Raw genomic sequence first — 21941 nt, 5'->3', positions numbered from 1 at the left:
TTCATCAAGCCATTCTGCAACTGCTTGCCACCATTCCATGGCTACTGAGCATGTGCAGTCCTCATAGGGTTGACGTGAAGGTTCTTGGAGGGAGGGTTGCCCCAGTAGTGTGAGTATTTTTATTTGTTGCCCCTCTGCAAAATTCAGGGTTCCCACTGAGCATGCTGATACTTCTCTACAGGGCTTTTTCTTCAGCCGGAACTCAGTTCTGGCACCTCTCAGGTGGGCGCCGTGGCCATTATAAGAGAACAAGGGAGGCATTTGGGGGGAGTTCCAGCAGCTCTTTTTCTAGAAAAATAGCACTGCTCTCCCATTTTGGTTACAACTTTGTTGGCACTCAGCACATGAGTTCGCTCTTAGAAGGAGTGACATGAATTTCCAAAAGAAAGAAGACATCCAAATGAGGTGCTGCAACAATCCTTTATTTTTTATTTTTTCAAAAAAAATATTTACTTTTTCAAATGCTTTTTAAGAAATTGATGCAAACCCACGTATTACCCATGTGGTAGCGGTTTTTGTGATGAAGGCCATGAAAGCCAGGGAAAGATTTATGGATGACAATGTAAAGACCCCTTCATCGTCTGTTTAACTCGTTGCTTGTTTTCCCTCTCTTTCTATTTTGTGGGATGAAGGTTTTGTTGGCGTAGTATGTAATGAATTTTAATATTTTTTAACTATTGTTGTGTTAATGTTTGTGTACAGGCATGGTCCTCACAATAAACGGATTTGATTTGATTTTGAAATTGAAGCTGCTGTTTGAAAAATGTTCTGCTGATTTTATTTTGTTTCCATCCACCAGTTCCTCTTTCAAGGTGCAAAACACACACACACACAACCCCCCCCCCCCCATTTCATTCTGTCTGGTTTTGGAGGCAAGAGGCTTTGGAAACCAGCAGCGGCTGCAGGAAGTTCTACGGTGAGCAAATTTGATTTGTTGTGAGCGTGGCAGAGCTCTTTCACATCCCCTCACGCCTCCAGTCTGGCTCACTTTCTTGAGGTAACTGAAGTGTTTCTACATGAGCCTCCACAAGCTGAATTAAGAAGCTGCTGAAACTGCACCAGAAAAAGAGTTTCATCCTGACGGATCAGCTTTCTTTTCCACGATGACTATGAAGTGAAGCTACATTCCAGGCCATGTACGCAGGTAGCTTTGCAATGCGCTCCCTCTTTCTGATGCTGACGCTGGAGAATACATGGGCACATGGTAAGATATGGCCGTATCTATCTGAATGCCAGTGAAATGTGTGTGAAACCTTTATTTCTAAATGTTTTCAGGTGGCTAGACACAACTGTTAAGTTCAGGCTACAGCTCAAATTGGGCTAAATAGTACAATAATGGGCCTTATTCTCAGCCTTAGAATATTTCACACCAGGGTTCAGCTCCAACAGAGAAGCCACTATTAATCTATATTCGAACACTATATATCTATATTGGGGCTGAAATTTCTCTTCTTCACTGAATAATTACAGCCACCCTTCTGAGAGCCAGTGTGGTGTAGTGGTTAAGAGCGGTAGTCTCATAATCTGGGGAACCGGGTTTGAGTCTCCGCTCCTCCACATGCAGCTGCTGGGTGACCTTGGGCCAGTCACACTTCTTTGAAGTCTCTCAGCCCCACTCACCTCACAGAGTGTTTGTTGTGGGGGAGGAAGGGAAAGGAGAATGTTAGCCGCTTTGAGACTCCTTAAAGGGAGTGAAAGGCGGGATATCAAATCCAAACTCTTCTTCTTCTTCTTCATATGTGAATTGGTGTCTTCCATATGATAATGGGTGCAGTATCAGAGAAGAGCAAGCAGAGTGTTAGCAGGATGGAGACATTATATAATGAAAACAGGCTGAAATGACTAATCCTGTTCATTCCAGTTTGAAAAACAGGAGAATGAGTGGCAATATGACAATACAGTGCAAAGGGCACATTAATATGGCTGATTGTTGAGGAGATTGGAGGCCTAACAATGCTGGAAGGTTGCAGGTACCCACACTATAAAACTACTCAAGAATAAGTTTAGGTTAGAGAGAAAGCTTCTAACTATTAATCAGAGCATAATATTCTGAAATCCTCTCTCTGCAGTTGTCTGATAAAGTGGCTGATAAATGCATCAATATTTTATTGCTTTTAATTGGTCTGGAACTCAAGGTAAAGAAGCAAAATAGCTAATGTTTTACAGGAAATGCTTTGACTGTGGCAGCCATTGTACCATGCAGAGGAGAGACAAATGTTTGGAAACATCTCGTAGATACCTTCACCTTACCTCCATATGTTTTTATGACCACTGTGAGCAGACAAATGGGAGCTTGTCTTTCCTGGGACATTACTTATTTATTTTAAACATTTTATAGAACACTTTATCTTCAATGAATAATTAAATGTTAGAACACGTGAAATGGCTTTCTATCACCAAAGGCTGTTCTGTGGTGTAGGTGGGTATAGTGTTGGACTAGGATCAGGGAGACCCGGGTTCAAATCCCCCCCACTGGTGTCGCCCGCTGGGTGTCAGTGATCATGGGTGAGCCAGTCACTATCTCTCAGCCTAACCCTACATGAAAGCGTTATTGCAAAGGAAAAATGGAGACAGGGAAAATCATGCATGCTGCCTTGAGCAACTTGGAGGAAAGGTAGGACACAAATACAGCAAATATATAAAGTAATGCCAGGTTGATTAACACTTTCATTTGTATTCAGCAGTGCATATTCAAGTATGAAACTACACTTTAAACCAGCAAATGTGTGTTTCTCAAAGTACCAAAGAGAAGTGTGCCCTAGTTCTTCAGTTACCAAGATTTAAAAGAAATATTTTTGCATCATTCTCTCTCTCTCTCTCTCTCTCTCTCTCTCTCTCTCTGTGTGTGTGTGTGTGTGTGTGTTTGTGTGTGTGCACATGCCTGTGTGCCTTTCAAATTTGCAAGTGGTCTCATGCCATATAATCTACATCTGAAGGATTTGGACTACTGGGTGTTGAAGAGTCTCTGAATTTTAGGAAACCAGTGGCACTCACCTTCTGGCAGCAATCAACCTTGCTATGAATTTTGTGTTTTGGAGGCTAAGTCTGTTGATGGCTACCAGCCATGATGGCTATGCTCTGCCTTCATGGTCAGAGACAGCAATTCCACCATTTGCTGAAAACCATAGGAGTGCTTGGGTCTTGATTGTAGATTCTTCTATTCAGATATGGGGAGGGGAACAAGACTTACTTGAGGATATTGTTGTGGCTTTTAAAATGCCTGAACTTCGTAAATCAGATCAAGTTATTGAACCGCACCGTGTCATTCTATTTATGCCTACTTGACCCAGGCAACCAAACAGCACTCTCTTCTACCACTTTTTGTGGCAAACTGGCTGCAGCCTGCTACTTCGTCTTCCCTCCTAAAACCACAGATTTACATAAGCCCCACACAATTCCTTGTTCTCAAATTTCAGCCACACACCTAGTTCCATTTCCACCTTCTGTAGCTGAAGTTGCCTTGTGGTCACTGGTCAGAAGGGGGTAGGTGAATCAGTTTCCTCATTTTTCCAATCTGAAATTTAGCTCACTGCATTAGTTCATGATATGGGGTTTTTTTTAAGTCCCCATATAAATCCATCAGCATTTTAGTGCAAATTTCTCATAATATGCCCACTTTTGCCTGTGCCTAATGTACACATTTTTGCAAAGTAAATTTCCCCGAATAGAACATGTTTCCGAGTGTTATTTTCACTGATGTATACATTCTTATGCATACTTTGCTCTGGTATATGCAATTTTGCTCACATTATTTGACTGGAGAACTGTGCTGCAAAATTCGGAGAAATTTGAATTTAGGATGTTGGCTGTGTTTCAGTTTGCACACTGTGCAAATTAGGTAGGTTCACCTTTAAATGCAAACAGAATCAAATCCCCTCCCCATGCCTACTGCCCCATTGACCACAGTAGGCACTGAAGAAGGGCTACCGTTTCCACAGGGCGGGCGTCACTACCGAGAAGGCCCTCTGCCTGGTTCCCTGTAACGTCACTTCTCGCAATCAGGGAACCACCAGAAGGCCCTCGGAGCTGGACCTCAGTGTCTGGGCAGCATAATGGGGCTTAGCAAGAAGTAACTGTTTGACCATCCAGACTTCTGATAACAGACTTCTGATGCCAAGGTCCATGTTATCTGAAATACCACATTCCCTCATACAAACCTGTCCAGGCTCCGAACTCTTTGTGGAAGGTCTTTCTCTTGGTCCCACCACCCACTTGGTGTCTGCTCCCAGACTTTGGAACTCACTCCTTAAAGAAGTTAGATTGGCTGTGTCATTGCTGTCCTTCTGCTGGCAGGTGAAGACTTGTTCCAACAGGCCTTTGGGAACTGACTGTGTTTTTAGGAAAGGGGTGTTGTTGGGATGTGTAGTTACTGTTTATGTTTTTAACGGATCTTTTTATAGCATTTTGATTCTGTTAGTGTTTAATTACATTTTAAATAATTATCTTTTCTTTGTTTTTAAGCTTGTTCTGTTTTATCTTTCTAAGCCGCCATGAGTTCCAGTCTGGGGAAAAGGGATAGAAATAAATATACTAATAACAATAATAATAATTTATAAATATCTTGGCTGTGATTAAACCAATAACAGATGACTGATGTCAATATTTTATATCACATTAGCTTGCCAATCAGTTCTTCTCATCTAAAGCATTGCCTGTAGAAAGGTATTGCATGGATGGGAAAACCAACAAGACGCCAATGAAATGATTATTGCTAACAATGCAAAAATATCTGAGGTGTGTCAGGCATAATTTCCACCCCACTTTTTTCTTTCAGGGAATGAAAACTGCACTATTTCTGTCCGAAGGGGAACCAACTACACGATAAATGCTGGCGTTTCATTCAGTATAAAGTGCCCAGTGATGGATTGCCAAAAGAATCTTACGATAAATTGGTACAGGAACAGTGAAATTCTGCCTCAAGGACAAAGACACAATATTTTTTGGAAAGGCCATGATTTTGTTTTGCAATTTTTGCCTATTTCTAAGAATGACAGTGGACGCTATCAGTGTCAAGCTACTATGGGGGAAAGCATACTCCCAGGTCATGAAATACAAGTCATTGTACAAGGTAAGTATCATAAGCAATTCCGAGAACGAGGGCCTTTTTCCAATTCACTGTTTGCAGCAACAGGCCTATGGGCAATTCAGTCAGCCTCCTGGTCAGTTGCCTGGTCTTTATAGCCCTGCGGTCATTTATTTATGTTCTTGCTCTGCTCAAGAAACGCACATCAACACAATCAAGGTTTCAACTGTACATTGATTTTATTTCCTCTTCTCTAAGCACCTCTGGCATGCTGCAGGCTAACCCTTTCCTCTTATCTGTGTGCAACGCTCTTTAGTACAGTATAGAAAGCCAACTGTCAAAAGGCCCATCAAAGTCCCAGCCATGTTGCACGTTCTGCCTCTCTTACAATGCTGGATCTACAAATTTTGCAATAGGCGACAATGGTCTGCACTGCTGCCCCGCTTCTCCATCTCAGCATGTTTAGCCCAGTGGGAGCAGTTGAGAAGGATGAAGAGAGTGATTTGAAATTGGAGATTGAAAGGATCAGCAGCAGGTGAGCTCTCCAAGGCATAAGGGAGGCTTGGAAATCCAGCTGAGCTTCAAAGTTTTTTTTGGGGGGGGGGTACTTGAAAATGGATCCTTTCAACATGGAGCAGGTTTCCTGAGCCTCCGTGAATCCATCTTTTCAAGCTCTGATTGTGGAGCCTGAATGGAGTGGCATGGGAGACTTAGAAAGGCCACCCCACACTGATACTTTGAATTTCTCTTCCCCTTTGGAGCAAGGCAAAGTTGTATAGGGGCACATACACAGAGACATGCTCATGAGAAAGCCTGTAATTTGCCACCACTCCAAAACTGCCACAAGGGCATGTGCCCCCTTCTGTGCAAACACCCATAATCCAGCACTGCTGTCTTGGTCATAGAATCATAGAACTGTAGAGCTGGAATGGACGACAAGCTGAACTCTTTTGATGACACTGTGAGCCCGGGGAGGCACTGTACTGAAGTGTGTGACTGCTATTAGAAAAGGGACTTGTTTCCAACTGAGTTATACACGGAGTAAACCCACTGAAATGAATAGACCTAAGTTTGTCATGTGCATTAAACTGTTTCTAATGATGTGTTTTAAATTGTTGCAACCTGCCCCGGGACTTAGTTATCATCACCTCAAGGACCGCCTCTCCCCATATGAAGCGATTCAGACCCTGTGATCATCATCTGAGGCCCTTCTTCATGTACCTCCTATGTGAGAGGTCCAGAGGGTGGCAAGACAAGAATGTGCCTTTTCTGTGGTGGCTCCTTGTTTGTGGAATGCTCTCCCCAAGAAGGCTCACCTGGCGCCTTCATTACATATCTTTAGGGGCCAGGCAAAAACGTTTCTCTATAAAGCAAGCCTTTGGCTGACTAACATTCTATGTCCTTTAAAACGTGTTTGGGAGAGGGGAGGGTTATTGCTTTGCTTTTGTTTTAGTATGTATTTTGTGTTTTTCTTTTTATGTTGTGAACCACCCTGTGATCTTCAGATGATGGGAAGTATACAAATTTAATAAATAATAGTAGTATACATAAATGCTTTGCTTGCATTATGTCTTGAAGGCTATGCATGAAGAAAGGTATATCTAGTGCTTTTTTCTTAAAAAATGTTTAGGGGTAGATTCACAAAATGTTTAGGGGTATGCGTCCCCCCCAGAAAAAAAGCACTGGGTATATCTCCCAGAATTCTTTTTTAGGGGAAGTCCTGTTTGTTTAAAGTGGTATCATAGTGATTTAAATATATGGTGTGAACGTTGGCTAAGAGTTGTTCATTTGTTCCTTGCTTTGCGGTATTTCAGTTTTCCAAATCTTGATGGGGTTCATTGCAGAAAACAGTTAAACCCAAGTGTTGCAGTTACAAAATGTTCATCACACATCAAAGACATCATGGCTCCCTTATTTGCAAACAATGTGTAGAGCGGTAGCCTTATCAGTCATCTGACAAAAAATAGGCTGTCTAGTAGTGCAAAGAAATGAAACCTGTACAGAGTGCCAAACAGCCCATGTTGTAACATCTAAATGACTCAAATTGGTATTTGGACTTTCTGTGTATGTAAATTCAACAAGAGGGTCACACTGCCCAGAACTTCCATTGAACTTAAGAAATGGCCTGTATAAAATGGAAATGCTGAAACCCTTACAAAATAAAAATCCCACAGGAGGCTGAAATACAAAACAAGCACACCTAAGGCTGTGCAACTCTTACTTTAGCACATGAGTAGGCAAACTAAGGCCTAGGGGGGCCAGATCCATACCAATCTCCTTCTAAATCTGGTCCAGGAATCAGTGTGTTTTTACATGAGTAGAATGTGTCCTTTTATTTAAAATGCATCTCTGGGTTATTTGTGGGGCATAGGAATTCGGGTTTTTGCCCCTTCAAAATATAGTCCGGCCCCCGCACAAGGTCTGAGGGACAGTGGACCGGCTTCCTGCTGAAAAAGTTTGCTGACCCCTGCTATAGCTGATCTCAGATTGACCTACCTTAGTTTCAGTTCTCTAAGGGTTGAGCTAAATGTGACTTTTGACGCACATAGTTGGGATACTGTACTTCTCTCTTTAAAAAAACACACACAAACCTAAACATAGTCATAAGCCCCATCCCAACAACATCTGCATCAAAACTGAAGAAAGGGGAAGTTTATCCAACTTCTCCCCCGTGATGTTTTCCTACTGAAAATTATCTCTCTTACAAACTGTTAATTCACCCCAGTGTTGCTATGTGATGCAAAGAGCAATTTCATGGAGGCAATGGAAGGATGGCACAGGTAATGCCATTGTGTGGCACATGAGGAGACGTCAATACTCTCCTACCCTGCCACTTTTCCAGCCAGAATTAACACCTGCTCCCTCACCCCACCCTCATGACTGCTATTAGTTTGTTTTGTGAAAGAAAGAAAAAAAAAGAATCTCAAGCAAAGGATTCACAGATAAGTTTAATATCAGGTTTACCTTGAGGCTGAGTTTCAAGTCTCTACTTGTACTCTATAAAACTGCTTCCCTCCATGCACCCAATCATAGAACACTTGGACGGTTGTGGGGGGGTGAAACATGATCCTCCTCCCAAGTATTGAAAGTGAATGGGGGCTGAGTGGGCTAGCCCACCCCCTGCTGCTGTTGTGCCCAGTGGAAATGAGCCAGTGTGGTATAGTGGTTAAGAGCAGTGGACTCGTAATCTGGTGAACCGGGTTCGCGTCTCCGCTCCTCCACATGCAGCTGCTGGGTGACCTTGGGCTAGTCACACTTCTCTGAAGTCTCTCAGCCTCACTCACCTCACAGAGTGTTTGTTTTGGGGGAGGAAGGGAAAGGAGATTGTTAGCCAATAAAGCAGGATATCAAATCTGAACTCTTCTTCTTCTTCCTGTCATCCATCCTTTTGAAGTGTGTCTCTGAGTAAGAGAAAACCCTGACTAGGTCATGGCTACCCTCTTCATGGACATGCTCCAAACACAGAGATGGTGTGTTGGTGGCTGCCCAGCATGCAGTTCCATGACACACCCATCCTTTCAACTGGGGCTCAGGGCACTAGGGCTCTAATATCAGGTTGAAGGAGCTATTTTGGTAATGAAAACAGTAGGGGGGGAAGCAAGGATCCTCCTCCTTGCTGAGTTCAACAATAGCAACACTGAGACTGAGGAGGAAGATGACAGGTTGTGCCACCCTGGAGTGACTGTTAGTAAGAAGGCAGGCAGGCATGAACTGGAGGAGAGCAAACTCAGATTATTGGGGCAGTGCCTCATTTGCCCTTATTTGCCTCATTTCAGCATCTTCTGCCCTCCTCTACAAAAACACTGGGAATTCTGGATCCTCCTGCCTACCCTGTAGTTTGACCCTCATTATAGCCTCTCTGGCTTTCTAGGTTGCATTAAGAACATTTAGAGATCATAATGTATTGTCAGTGACCCTTGTGAAACCATTCTGGATCAAGCAGATTACTTCTGTTAGGAAGCATGCTATTTTTATTTTTATTGACTTTTGAATGCTCTTTCTCTTTCTGAGAATGCTTACTTTTAAACAGTGTTTAACTTCTCTTACCATATTGGTTATTTCACCAGCGGCGTAGTGTGGGTTGTCAGCACCCGGGGCAAGGCAAGTAATTTGTGCCCCCTAACCCGGGGCAAGGCAAGTAATTTGCGCCCCCTAACCCGGGGCAAGGCAAGTAATTTGCGCCCCCTAACCCCTAACCTGCCGCCGCTGCCAGCTTCTTCTTGCTGCTGCCTGGTCTGGTCTGGTGTGGTTCTCTCCCACGCTCAGCGCTGTGCTGGGCGGCCGCTGCACTGTCCCTCCCCCAGATAGTCCCTCGCTCTCTCTCCGCACCGCACACCTGGCACCCACCCCCTCCACAGTGGGCGGCGACCCAGTGGCTCGGATCGGATTCGCACAGCCAGCACTGCAGTGAGAGAGAGAGAGTGAGCCAGGTAGGGGCAGAGAGCTGCGAGTGCGAGCGCCCCCCCCCCAGATGTTGCGCCCGGTGCGGCCGGCCCCCCCTACACCCCCACGCTACGCCACTGTATTTCACCCCTGTTAAGTTAACTGATGGTGAATTCTGCTTTGGTAGGAGGTTGACGGGAGATTTTAACTGCTCAGCTCTTTGTATTTGCTTAATGATTAATAATTGCATTGCTATATTGAAATATAACATTATGTTGCTTTGGCATTAGGACAATAGCAAATGTAAATAGTAATTATAGCAACAACAACAACAATAATAATAATAATAATAATAATAACAGATCACAATAAAATAACAGAATCTGAAAATGCTACTGCAGAAGATAATGAAGCAGCTGGAAAGGACATGAAGCTGATTATTTATTTCCTGTCATTCCTGGGACCGCTGTGCCTCTTCATTTTGAGCTGCTTGGGCCTGCTGTGCTGCATAAGGAAGCATCAAGGTGAATTCTCTCAAGATCTCTCTAGTTTTCCCCTCTTTTCCCTGGGCAGAGATATTCAGCTGTCTCACTTCTGCTACTCAAATATCTTTTCATTTCTCATATTACCAGGGCTGAACACAGGCAGAGTGAGGCAGTTGAGTTTGAGTGTTACAGAACTGCAGCAAATGGCTACTTCTAAATTTATTATGATTATATTTTATTCTTGGGGCGAGGTGTTTGTGAGGGGTTTCTCCCTTATGGGTCAAAATAAGTTGACCAATCTTGGGAACCACTATGTCCCTTGACCTGGGGGGGGGGGGGAGTAGCACCACCCCCATTTCTGTTCTACCTCAGGATTTAAAAAAAGTGTTTTGGGACCGCTTCCATGACTATCTTCCAAAACTCATAGTCTTGGATAAAAGCTACTTACTTTAAATATTTATTGCCTGACTTTCATTATAACAGCATACCAGTTTTGGCCTATCCATAAAATTTGGTAAGGATTTCCTTGATCCCCTTTTTATGAGACAGGGCATTTTCACAAGCTGCGTTCTTGTTTTTGTACAATGAATGTGATGAACTATCCAAATGTTGTTCCATCAATAGCTGGTGTTTTTCTTTTCCTTTCTAGTGAACAGCAATAAGGGCCCATCAATCTCGCAAAGTGAAATGAATGTGGTAGGTTTCTTCACTGATGAGCCTGGTATTGAATTTCTAAGTACTTAAATGCCCATAAGCCCCTTTCAGGCATTCTGTCCCTGTGTACAGTAATCACATGAGCTGAGGCCATGGAGAAGTGTGTGCTAGCTTTCCCCTACCTCCCTAATCATCACCCACCTCCCTCCATGAGTTGCAGGGTGACTGTGTCAAGCCTCCTAGACCCATGGAAAATCTTGGTTCTAAAATGCACGGAGAGCCCCACAAGTACAGGAGGCTCCCTGATTCACATGGACAACACCACAAGGTGAGAATAATGACAAGGGGTGAAGCTAGGGTGCTCATCCCTACAATCCCTGTGAGTCAAACCATTGGTCCATTGAGTTCAGTATTGACTGCACGGAGTGGCAACAGCTCTCCAGGATTTGGGGCAGGATTCTTCCCCAGTCCTACCTGGAGATGCGAAGGATTGAAGCTGGAATCTTCTATGGGCAAAGCAGATGTTCTACCACGGAGCTACAGCTCGAATGCCTGGAGAGGGCTAACGTGTTATGTTCCAACCCCTTCAAAATACATATAAAAACCTTCACCTCATGGACTTTGCCACTTAAAGGAAGCAATTTTCATTCATGAACACAGGAAGAAAGCTCAGCCTTCAACTGAAGTGGTGTTTAGTTGTGTTTTAAATGCTAGCCATCAGTGACATTGCACCTTACTGAACTACATGGACAAATTCTGCCTCCCAAGTTGCTAATAACCTTAACCAGATAGTGTGAAACAACAGAGGGAAGAAGGGAGGGAGAAATATGGGCAAATGTTCTTAGTTTTGTGCAAAGCTGGGTTTTTTGCTTCAAATTTCAGCTTTTTCTAGACTTAGAAGAGGTCCAAATGAGGCATCATGTCATTATTCATGACTTTAGCCTTTGCATGGCTGATCTTTCTTTTGGGAGCACAGACTCCCAATTGGAGTTTTCCTGCTATTGCATTGGTACAAAGGACTGACACTCGTCTTTCACATGCAATCCCAATCTAGTTCACCCTGATCACTACCACACTATTTTAAAAAAAAAAATCAACCATTTGATTTTTTTCACAAGTACTGAAGACATGAATAGTGCCATGTCTCATTTGTGTCTAACTTCACATCAAAACAATACATAATCTGATGAGTGTCAACTGCACTTCTTTTAATCCAGGTGCCTTGGATGTTATCCTGGGTATTAAAATTTTAAAAAGGCTTCTCCAACCTGCTGCACAGCTAATGTTGTTGGACTCCAACTCCCATCAGCCCCAGCAAACATGGCCAATGCTCAGGAATGATGGGAGTTGCAGCCCAACAAGGTCTAGAGGGTCAGGGATGGAGGAAACCTGTGATTTTAATGAAGGCTTGAAAAACGACATCTTCCCTGAGGTTTGAGCTGTCCACGTCTGACATGGTTGTCATCTTTGTTCCTAGCTAGATATGTGATTAAGATACTGCACTCTTTCATGAATCTATTCCACTCTTGTTTCCCCCACAGCTTAATAGCAATGCAGATGCCCAGTGCAGCAATGCCTCCCATACGATACCTGCACTTCATCAAGCTGCTGAGCCTTATGTGCTACAATTTCCAGATGATGGTCCCATCTACGGCAATCAATGCAATTGCTGGAATGCCACCAGGGCACCACCCAAGCCTACATGTGATGAATGTGTCTCCAATACCCAGCAACTCTTACCTCAAAAGAAGGAAGCCCTTATTTATGCAACACTGAGCTATGGGGAACCTGTTCAGAGACATGAGCATTCTGCTGAGACAGAGTTTACAGAATATGCTGCCATTGGGCTGAATCACTAAACGTGGACAACCGCTCATTGTTTAGCATCATATAGCTTCTTCCACTGTGACTCTGCAAGCTTTCTCACCAGCTTCACTCTGATAATTGCTTAGTGCATGGGTATCGCACCATCTATTTCCACTAGGAGCATGTGTTCATTCATTGATGCTATGTATTATTTTGGGGTTGTTAAAATGACTCTCATGCTGATGTTATCTATTCTGTTTTCATAAGCTGCTCTGCAAGTCCTAGTTTCCAGAAACCTTGATTTAATCAAACCACATTACAGTTGGTTGCATAAGCAGCCTAGCTGTTTATTACTAAATCCCTTCAGCAAAGAGAGACAAATCCTGCAAGCAAATCCCCATCACTACCTAGCTTTCCATAGAATTGGATGGTGAAAGCTTAGGAATACTACAACAAAAAGAAAAGAAAAAATATTCTGAGAAACTGTCAGCTTTTGTTTGCACTTCCAGTTTACTAAAAGACTGCAGGAGATAAGGGGCCCATCCAGACTTGCATTTCCCCCGCTGCTTTCCGCCACTAAAACCCAATCTTTACCACTGAATCGAAGCAATAAGGTTTTCTCTGGATTGATGTTTGTTCTGAATTAGGGCTAAAGAGCAGTTTTTCCAGGGGAAAGTGGCAGAACAAAGACAAAACTGCTTGAACTCATGCCAGGAGAAGCTTTCTAGGCATGGGGCAGGCAGAAGTGTGGACATGCCCTCTCAGAGCACTTCAAAATAGTTGCTATTTTCGGGTGGGATTCAACCACATGCCAACAAATTCAGGTCACGCAGTTAAAATGATTTGGAGCTTCTGCATAACAAACTCCCTTCCCCCAAAGACTGGACTTTTTACAATGAGGGAAGTGACAGGGAAATTCATTGGAAAGTGTCCACAACATCATCAAACTTCCTTGCAAATGAGAATAAATGCTCATTCAATAGCCAGTGTCGTCTAATCTCCCTGCCAACAAGTTGGGACGAATGCCCAATAATCTGGTCATCAGGAAGTGTGCTCAGTGAGTAGAATGAATGTATACATTTTCTACTGACTGAAAGCCAAATTAGCAGAACTTTAATCATGTATTTCATTGATCTCATCCTCAACTAGTGATATCCCAAGTCAGAATATAAAGCAAAAGAATTTTGAGGCTAAATGAACCAATTACTGTTTAGATTATATTAATTATCTCCACTAGGAATGAACTGGAAAAGAACTAGATGTGTACAATAAATTATGGTTGATAGATAAATGATTGCTGCTCACTGTCACTGCAGATGCTGAAATGGCTGCCAGCATAGTCCACAAACTGGCTTAAAAGGTGGTGGGGTGAGCAAATTCATGGAGTTTAGGGTTATCAAATGTGGCTATATGTGTTCCTTTCACGCAGGATAGCACTCATATATCAAGCTTGTAGACATCTCCAGAGACATCTTATTGGCCACTGTGGCAAACTAGGATTCTAGACTTGGCCTTTGATCTGAACCAGCAGGAACCTTCTTATCTTCTTTTTGTTTATTTAATAATGGCATCTCCTGCCTGTTTGATCCAATATCCATGTAGGGTGGCCATATGAAGGAGATGGCAGGGCTCCTGCACCTTTAACTGTTTGTGTAGAAAAGGGAATTGCAGTAGGCTTCACTTTCCAAGAGGAGCCCTCTGTGCTTCTTCATTCAGCCAGCCAATGTCCAACACAACCTATCTCTATAAAGCCCAAGGAAGCAACCATCAATAATAAGTAAGCTGAATGAGATAAAATCAAGAAGTGGGATCATAAAACCAGCAGCAAAAGTCAAGCAGGGGAAAATAAAAGGGTGCTTAGCTAGAGCACAAAGGGGGGCAGTATAGGTGTCTCTGGAAGGCCATTCCCCTTGAAAAGGTCCAGTACCCAATTGCCACCTGCCTAATCTCTGGCAGATTACTGAAGCAGAAGGATGCCAGTACCTGAAACTCTGCTTTGACATACTGTCAATAGAGGGATGAAAAAGGAAAACTCAAGAAATCATTTCAGAACACTTTCAGCTAAAAGTGTCCACAGTATCTCTCAGGAAGTAGAAGAACCCAAAGATCTAAAGTACTGGCTTAATGAACACGTTGCTCCCCTTTTGATATGAAAGACACAATATGTGAGAAAAACAGGAAGCGCTTTAGCATCTCGCCACCAAGCACACTGACTGCAGAGGAAAGAGTGCTGTGTACAGATAAGAGTGGGTTCATGACGTTGATGAAAGGATGTGAAAGTGCATGCAGCTCAGATCAGATATAATTTTGGGTGGAAAAAATGAAAAATGATAAGGCAATGTATGATTGTGATGGTGGCTTCCTCCTGGGGTAAGTGTGTGTGTGTGTGTGTGTGTGTGTGTGTGTGTGTGTGCCCCATTCATATTCAGTGACATCTAAAAGGTCAGCCATGCCCCACCAGTTAGTCACTGGCTGCCAGCATTGGAACTTGGAGTCACCTCAAAGGCATAGGTGCTAAGAGGTGCATGTGAACCGGACTTCAGGGCAATGGATGAGTTGACAGGTAAACATCAGATAGAATGACAAAATATCAGTGAGTCCCCTTTAAAAAAAACACAGTGATGGTTATCGTGTTTTACCAATCCAAAATTGGTAAAGGTCTGGGGTAGATTAAGACTAATGACTGACTGAAGTTTTGCATTTGATTAAAAAAAAAAAATTATCCAACTGTACTCATTTTTTTTTTTTTAAAGCAATTTAAGTTCTTAATGAGGCTTGGCATGAGAAACCAATTGTAGATATTAAGGAAGGAGGGGAGAAAACATACCAAACACCTCCGCAATCCACACACCATGACGAGAATCTCCTTGAAGTCCGAGCTCATACATCAGAGACTGTACAATTCTGCAGGTTTTTTTCCAGCTTCTTCGATCCAGACCATGTCTGTTTGTTTTTCAAATCTATTTATTTTCCCAAACAGATATTCCCGGCTACAGGAGTGGCATCTTAGAGTGCCAGCCGAGAACTGTGCTCTTTTTGACCCAGTGTGCTGCTGGCTGCACTTTAATGCATGCCGGCAATCTCGGACAATCTGCCGGTCTTCGAGACAGTCCTCCCATACCCTGGGGGTCCGGTCTTGTGGGAGTCAGCCATTTCCCACCGCCGGAAACAGGGAGCTCCATATCTATGCTTAAGAAAACAACAGTTGGTTAGATTTGGTGATTCCGGTCCAACTTTTTAAATGACGCTTCCTGGCTGCCAGTAGGTCATAAACTGTTGCTTCCAAATGTTAAGTGCATAGGATTGAGCTAAATATTTATTTATTTACCCATTTACTGACTAATTGCATTTCTGTATCTTTCTCCAAGGAGATCAGGAGGTAGGTTCAGTTGAGGGATAATGACTGACCCCAGGTCACCCACTGAGCTCATGGTTTCCTAGCTGTGTAGCCTTGCTCTCTGGTGTTGACACAAAGCCATGTACAGATGTAGACTCTTAGAAGTCCTCCATGCAAGGTTGGATTCTGATTGGCCCAGCATCCCCTGTACATGAAGGAGCTGTACACAGAACATTGGCATGTCAGTAAGTAGCCTTCAGAAAGCTCCTAAATGCACAGTCTATGTGGGATGTGGACAATGCATGTTAGTAATTGGGGAAGGGCTTGCAGTGCAACCCACCCATGAATTTTTGCAACACATTGGGGTGTTTGAATGAACTCCCCTGTAGACACCACACCTCTCTTGTTCTTTCTTCACAAACTTAACTGTAGGTGTATTATTTCAATTCATGATTTATGTGCCACAGGTGAGGCATAAGCCCCACCCACCCCCACAAGCCCAAGTGTTGTAATAATGATTTTAGACGCTTTTTAAGGAGCTTGGAATCTTGCCTGGCTTTGGTTTAGAACATCTACATTTTCTGTTTCCATTGTATTTTTTATTCTAGTTTCGTATTTTGTTTTACTTTTAATTTATTGATGAATTGCTACTTCTTGAAATTGAAAAAAACAAGATACATATTTATGTATGTGAACATGAATTGCTTATTTTTAATTGCTACCCCCCTCCAAAAAAAATATTGATGACTCGTTACCATTTAGGATTAAAGAGTGGGATGAAGATGTAGGTATTAAATGCATGGAATTTTACTCAGTTCATCTAAATTTGCATGTGTGCATGGAGTTGTAGTCTATTAATTAAATTTGCGGCCATCAGTTATGTGGGTCAAGACAATATTTCTGGAGCATCAAAATGGATTCTTTGTTTTGAAATGTTGATGCATGCATGTGGTGTTGCAGGCCAAATCATTTTAGAAGAAGAGGAATTCCTTGTCTGTGTCAAGAAAGGGTGAGTGCCTCTTTTAATGAGTGAGCTTCCAATCTGTCCTTTTTATAGGCACTTGTATTTTAAAAATGTACATATCTGCTATTCAGTTAATCAGAGGCACCTGCATATTTCATTTAAAAAATTCCCCTGAATCTGGCAAATTAAACAATGATTGCAGTCCTGAAAGAAACACAGTGGTATCCAAACTTTTTCCAAAGAGGGCCAGATTTGATGTGGTGAAGGGCCGTGAGGGCCGACCAAAGTTGTTAAGCTTTTTTTTAGGATTGAACTTGTTGAGGTTTCTTTAGGATTTTACCCCAGGGGCTGGATTAAATCGACCAGCGTGCCGGATTAGGCCCCCAAAACAGACTTTGGACATTTATAGATAGAAAGATGATAGATAGATGCACACACTTTGCTAAATTGACCTAATCAATCTTTCCTTACAGAGATTAACTTTCAGAATCTTCCTGAGTTAAAAAAAAAAAAAGGTCACACAAACTGTGGTATCTTCTGAAACCAAAAGGTGGCTTGAATGAATCTTTGCAAACCACCTGTGAGTAAGCAGGCTGATTGTTATAGACGATTTCACCCCCAAGGAACATATTACTGGTGTTTTGGTGGTGCTTTTGAAGCAGAGAATTTTTATCTTGATGATGGTGGTGAAGTTTTTCATGTGTGGCTGTTGTCTCCTTTCCTTCTTGTACACTGCTAGTAGCATTACTTAGCAGCAGCAGCCATGGAATAGTTAAGGAAAAATCCTGCCAGTTTCCGAAAATTCCACTGTTTTGCCTTTAGGACCAGCCTGAAGTATTAGTAATGCACCCATCATTTGTTAGGTGGGGAATCCCCAGATAAATACAGTTTTCCACATAAGGTGATTAAATTAGGTTCTTTAATGAAAAGGCTTTTTTGGGGTGGGAGACTGCCCCAAAAGTTATTTTTTGGGGTGGGACTGTGGCAGGCTACCAGAAGCAGCTCCCCCCATTTCATTTAAAACATTGGTTTGCTAGCGCTGCAGCAAAAATATAGTGTTCGTGACAGCAGAGTCCGCACCATCAGCTTCTCCCCACCCCACAATGCACCCTGGAATTATATTATGTTGTGACATAGTACTTTCCAATAGAGCATGTGGGGAGGGGGTAGTGAACACCAGGAGTGGCTGCCAATTAGGGATGCAAGGAGGCATCGTTTTCCATTCTGTGCATTTGCTGCAGGCAGAGCTCCTTTCGTACCACTGCAGTTCGGATTCTGCAAAAAAACCCAACAAACTCAACCCTACATTATTGGTCTTGCTATCTGTGGTGGTGAAGAAGAAGAAGAAGAAGAAGAGTTTGGATTTGATATCCCGCTTTATCACTACCCGAAGGAGTCTCAAAGTGGCTAACATTCTCCTTTCCCTTCCTCCCCCACAACAAACACTCTGTGAGGTGAGTGGGGCTGAGAGACTTCAAAGAAGTGTGACTGGCCCAAGGTCACCCAGCAGCTGCATGTGGAGGAGCGGAGACACGAACCCGGTTCCCCAGATTATGAGACTACCGCTCTTAACCGCTACACCACACTGCATAATTTATGTAACGTACATACAGGTGGCAAACATTTTGTGCAGGGGTTCCATTCCTGGGCGGTGTGTGCATAAGACTTACTTTTGTCCCCACTGAAATTCATTTTATTTTATTAATTTTTTATTAGTTTTTACACATATTTTCCAGCATAACATCCTTTTAAACATCATTTCAAAACTTTTGGCTATCACAGCCTGAGTCTTCCTTCAGCCTCGACTGATGGTTTTCTAAAGTCTTTCTAATTATGCATTTTGTTACTATGGTTATTGCTATAAACTCAAATTTCCAGTACATCTATTCTTAATTCTCTTCACAATAATTTATAAATTACTCCTTACAAAACTTCTTTTAACCCTACAAGTGATGTCAATTGAATTGTCCCTACTGAAATTCATTTTGTTAGCTTTGGCCCAGTTCTCCAATCCATTCAGGTCATCTTGAATCCCGATTCTGTCTTCTGCAGCATGAGCTACCCCTCCCAGTTTGGGGTCATCTACATATTTCAAGTTTTTCACCGTGCCAAATCGTTTGCTTCTTGGAGGTGTTGTTAATACTGGGGACCACTAGATGGCTGTAGATTAGGCAGGAGCACTGATCTGGTTAGAAGAAATCTATGACAAACTTCTTTTAAAAAAAACACACACACCAAAAAAAGACACTGTTCAATTCACCAACCACCCTGTTCCTCTGTGTGTGTTGCTGTGTTTAGCATGTCAGTTGTTGCTCCATTTCAGCTAATTGCCTACCCTGCTCTCAGCTTTTGAGATGCCACCAATTGCCCATACAGTGGTACCTCGGGTTACATATGATTCTGGTTACATATGCTTCAGGTTACAGACTCTGCTAACCCAGAAATAGTGCTTCAGGTTAAAACTTTGCTTCAGGATGAGAAGAGAAATCGTGCTCTGGCGGCGCAGCAGCAGCAGGAGGCCCCATTAGCTAAAGTGGTGCTTCAGGTTAAGAACAGTTTCAGGTTAAGAACAGACCTCCGGAATGAATTAAGTACTTAACCCAAGGTACCACTGTAATTACTAGATCTGCTTTCTGAAGCACATATTAAGAGTACCAGAAGGCAGAATCCTGCACACATTGCCACTTTATTTTTATTGCATTAATATTTCTTTGTATTACGCTTAATAACTTCCAAGGACTTCAATGTGACCTACATGGTCCTCCCCTCCTCTTAGCCACATACCATATTAGCCTGAATATAAGCCTCACTTTCCCCCCAAAATTCCTACCATGAAAAGTTAAAGTGCAGCTTATATTCTCAACCTTATGGTATGCAGCCAGGAGCGCTGGGCAAACAGCGCCAGGAGCGTGGCAAAGCGGCGCCCGCCCCATGCGTAGTCCCCCATCCTCTCCCCCAAGGCCATGAAGGGAGAGAGCGAGGAAGGGGAAAGGCCGCCGGCAACGCAGTGTGGCTCCCGCCCCCCTGCCAGTATGCAGCCAGGAGCAGCGAGGAACAAAGTGGATTATATTCTGGTATTTTTTCTTTTTCTCTCTCCCCCCACCCCCCAGTTTTAAAGGTGTGGCATATAATCGGGCCTGTACAGTAATAACCTTGCAAGGTATGTTAGATGGAGGTTCAGATGCCCCCCTCCATACTCTGAAGCAATGCCTGAGGTGGGACCACATGGGTCTTTCACCGCCTTCAGTACCATTCTGCGCAGGGGCCATGCCACCACACTCGTGTGCAGCCTTACAAAATCATAAAATTGGAAGGGACCCTGGGAGTCATTTAGTGCAACCCCCTGCAATGCAGGAATCTTGCCCACAGCCATCCCTGGGTGGTCTCGAACCACCAACCTTCTGGTTAACAGCCAGACACACTGACCCATTACCCTACAGCATTTGAAGGGAGACTCTATCTCTGTACTTATGGCTCCAGATGAGAGGGCATTCCCTGCTGGAGAACTGAAGCACTAGTCACTGTCTTCACTGCTATTTCTCCATTTTAATCCCACCCCAGACCAATGCAGAGGTCTTTGGTTGGACAGGAGAAGTGAGAGTTGGCGGTAGATGTGGTTGTTTGCTTGATAACATGGCATTTGTGGAAGTTTGCGTGAAGTGCACCAGGGTGGGAACCTTTTCAGCCAATGTTCCTCATTTCCTCTAGCCAATGTTCCAGGGGCCGCATCCAATGGCAGGTGAGGCCTGAGGCAAAAGGGCTGATAAACAAATATGAATTTTACCCTCGTTCAGTGGCTAAGTTTCTACTCACTCACAAACCCTTCTTTGTCTTCCATCCAGACAAGGAGGGAGCATTACCCAAATTCACAGACATATTCCAGCCAGCCGAAAACACTGAAGGAGGGTGCAAAGGAGGGTGAGGGATGTGGCTCAGGATGGTGTATGCCTTGAGAAGAATCTAGAAGGCCATTTAAAGAGGCCTGAGGTTCTCCATCTGTGGTCTACATCCAGCCTTGCCTGGTAATCAAATGTGGTTGCTAACAGAGGAACCAAAGAAGGTGGTTGGATTTTGTTACTACCCTTCCAGTCAGGAAATCCATAATAGCAGAGATGAGAGCACCCAGTGTCATGGAAGTGGGAAAGTTTTGCCTCAGCTGCAAGTGTCCTCTGATAAAGGTATATGCTCAAGAGCACTATTAGGTAAGGGGCCAAACCCACCCAAGAAGGATGGGCATGATGCTGCTAGAGCATAGCTGGAGAACCTGTGGCCCTTCAGATGTTGGTAGTCTCCAAGTCCCACCAACTCCAACCAGGAAGGGCCATTGGTCAGGAAAGGTGGGAGCTGTTGTCTAGCAACATCTGGAGGGCCAAAGGTTCCCCAGTCCCATGCTGGAGCTGGACAAAATGTTTCCCTCTTCTAAACTAGCTATTATGTGTTCACAATTAGATTTGAGGCAATAAGGGTCTGTTTGTTTGTTCAATGGACTTGCTGAATCTACATTTCCCACATTCAGTGCCAACATAATCCAAAAAGCTCTCAATATTTCCATGACAGATGACCAAAAACAGTTCAACCAAGCAGATAAAAAATAAAAATACAAAGCTAAAATCCCCAGAGATTTTAACTTTAGAAGGACCTGCACTTTTAATGCCCAGCCCCACACAATTACTCATCAGTGTTTCCTTTGACGCTTATCAAATATTTTCCACATTTCAAAGCAATAATGAACCTAGAAATCCAAGAAATTTTTTTTTCAGAAAAGCCCATGAGAGCTTGCTTTATATTGAACTTGAATGTGTTGTTGATAAATTTAACAATGCCTAATAGATTCTCACAGTTTTATTCTTCATACGTCCACACACAAATACATACTACTTCTTCTTCTTTGGTGATCACTTGTAGCTGAGTAAGATTGTTTTCCAAAACATGGTTTTAGCAGTGACAGTGTAAGTGGCGGTGGAGGCCAATTCTGGATCCACACATCTTTCCACAGTGGGGACATAGGTTTCTGGGGAGGAGTTGATCACCGTGAGGGTTTGCCAAGCATGCCTTCCTATTAGCATGTTTCTCCCTTTTGTCCTGAGTTTGAGCATCTTCAAAGCCCACGACACCTTTGGTATTTCTGTGAGTTAGGCCACAATCCTCATCTGGGAGTAATCCCCATTGAACTTAATGGGCATGCCTTCTGAATAGACATGTACAGGATTGTATTGTGGACTATGCAAAACAACTGTTTAAAAAGTCAGCCATGAAAAGACAGCTGTAACTTTAAACTGCTGTGCACAA

General features: G+C 43.2%; 1 protein-coding gene across 4 annotated transcripts; it reads left to right on the top strand.

The window, feature by feature from the left end:
- Window positions 1–907: 907 nt before the first annotated feature.
- BTLA (B and T lymphocyte associated) lies at window positions 908–16553 on the top strand. Of its 4 annotated transcripts, XR_013985794.1 has the most exons (6): window positions 908–1204; window positions 4775–5068; window positions 9769–9930; window positions 10541–10587; window positions 12087–14862; window positions 14895–16553. XR_013985794.1 is itself a non-coding variant. In XM_081003678.1 (5 exons), the coding sequence occupies exons 1-5, from the start codon at window positions 1135–1137 to the stop codon at window positions 12402–12404; spliced, it is 852 nt and encodes a 283-aa protein (XP_080859804.1). In that variant the 5' UTR covers window positions 908–1134; the 3' UTR covers window positions 12405–16553. The 4 variants fall into 4 exon arrangements, 3 of the variants coding, with proteins under 3 accessions (XP_080859804.1, XP_080859803.1, XP_080859802.1); XM_081003678.1 differs by having other exon boundaries at window positions 9808–9930; window positions 12087–16553; XM_081003677.1 differs by having other exon boundaries at window positions 9787–9930; window positions 12087–16553.
- Window positions 16554–21941: the final 5388 nt, after the last annotated feature.

The sequence above is a fragment of the Podarcis pityusensis genome (assembly GCF_964106645.2).
Source record: "Podarcis pityusensis genome assembly, chromosome: 4".
Taxonomy (NCBI): Eukaryota; Metazoa; Chordata; class Lepidosauria; order Squamata; family Lacertidae; genus Podarcis; species Podarcis pityusensis.
The sequence above is the reverse complement of the archived record's forward strand: the minus strand, read 5'-3'. Positions and strand labels throughout refer to the sequence as shown.

What these genes read in the sequence shown, in the direction of transcription:
- BTLA (XM_081003676.1), top strand. Translation starts at nt 1,135, where the DNA reads ATGTACGCAGGTAGCTTTGCAATGCGCTCCCTCTTTCTGATGCTGACG. An exon ending in GGAGAATACATGGGCACATG is followed by an intron (nt 1,205 to 4,774) that starts GTAAGATATGGC and finishes TTTTTCTTTCAG; the next exon opens with GGAATGAAAACTGCACTATT. An exon ending in CGCAAAGTGAAATGAATGTG is followed by an intron (nt 10,588 to 12,086) that starts GTAGGTTTCTTC and finishes TTTCCCCCACAG; the next exon opens with CTTAATAGCAATGCAGATGC.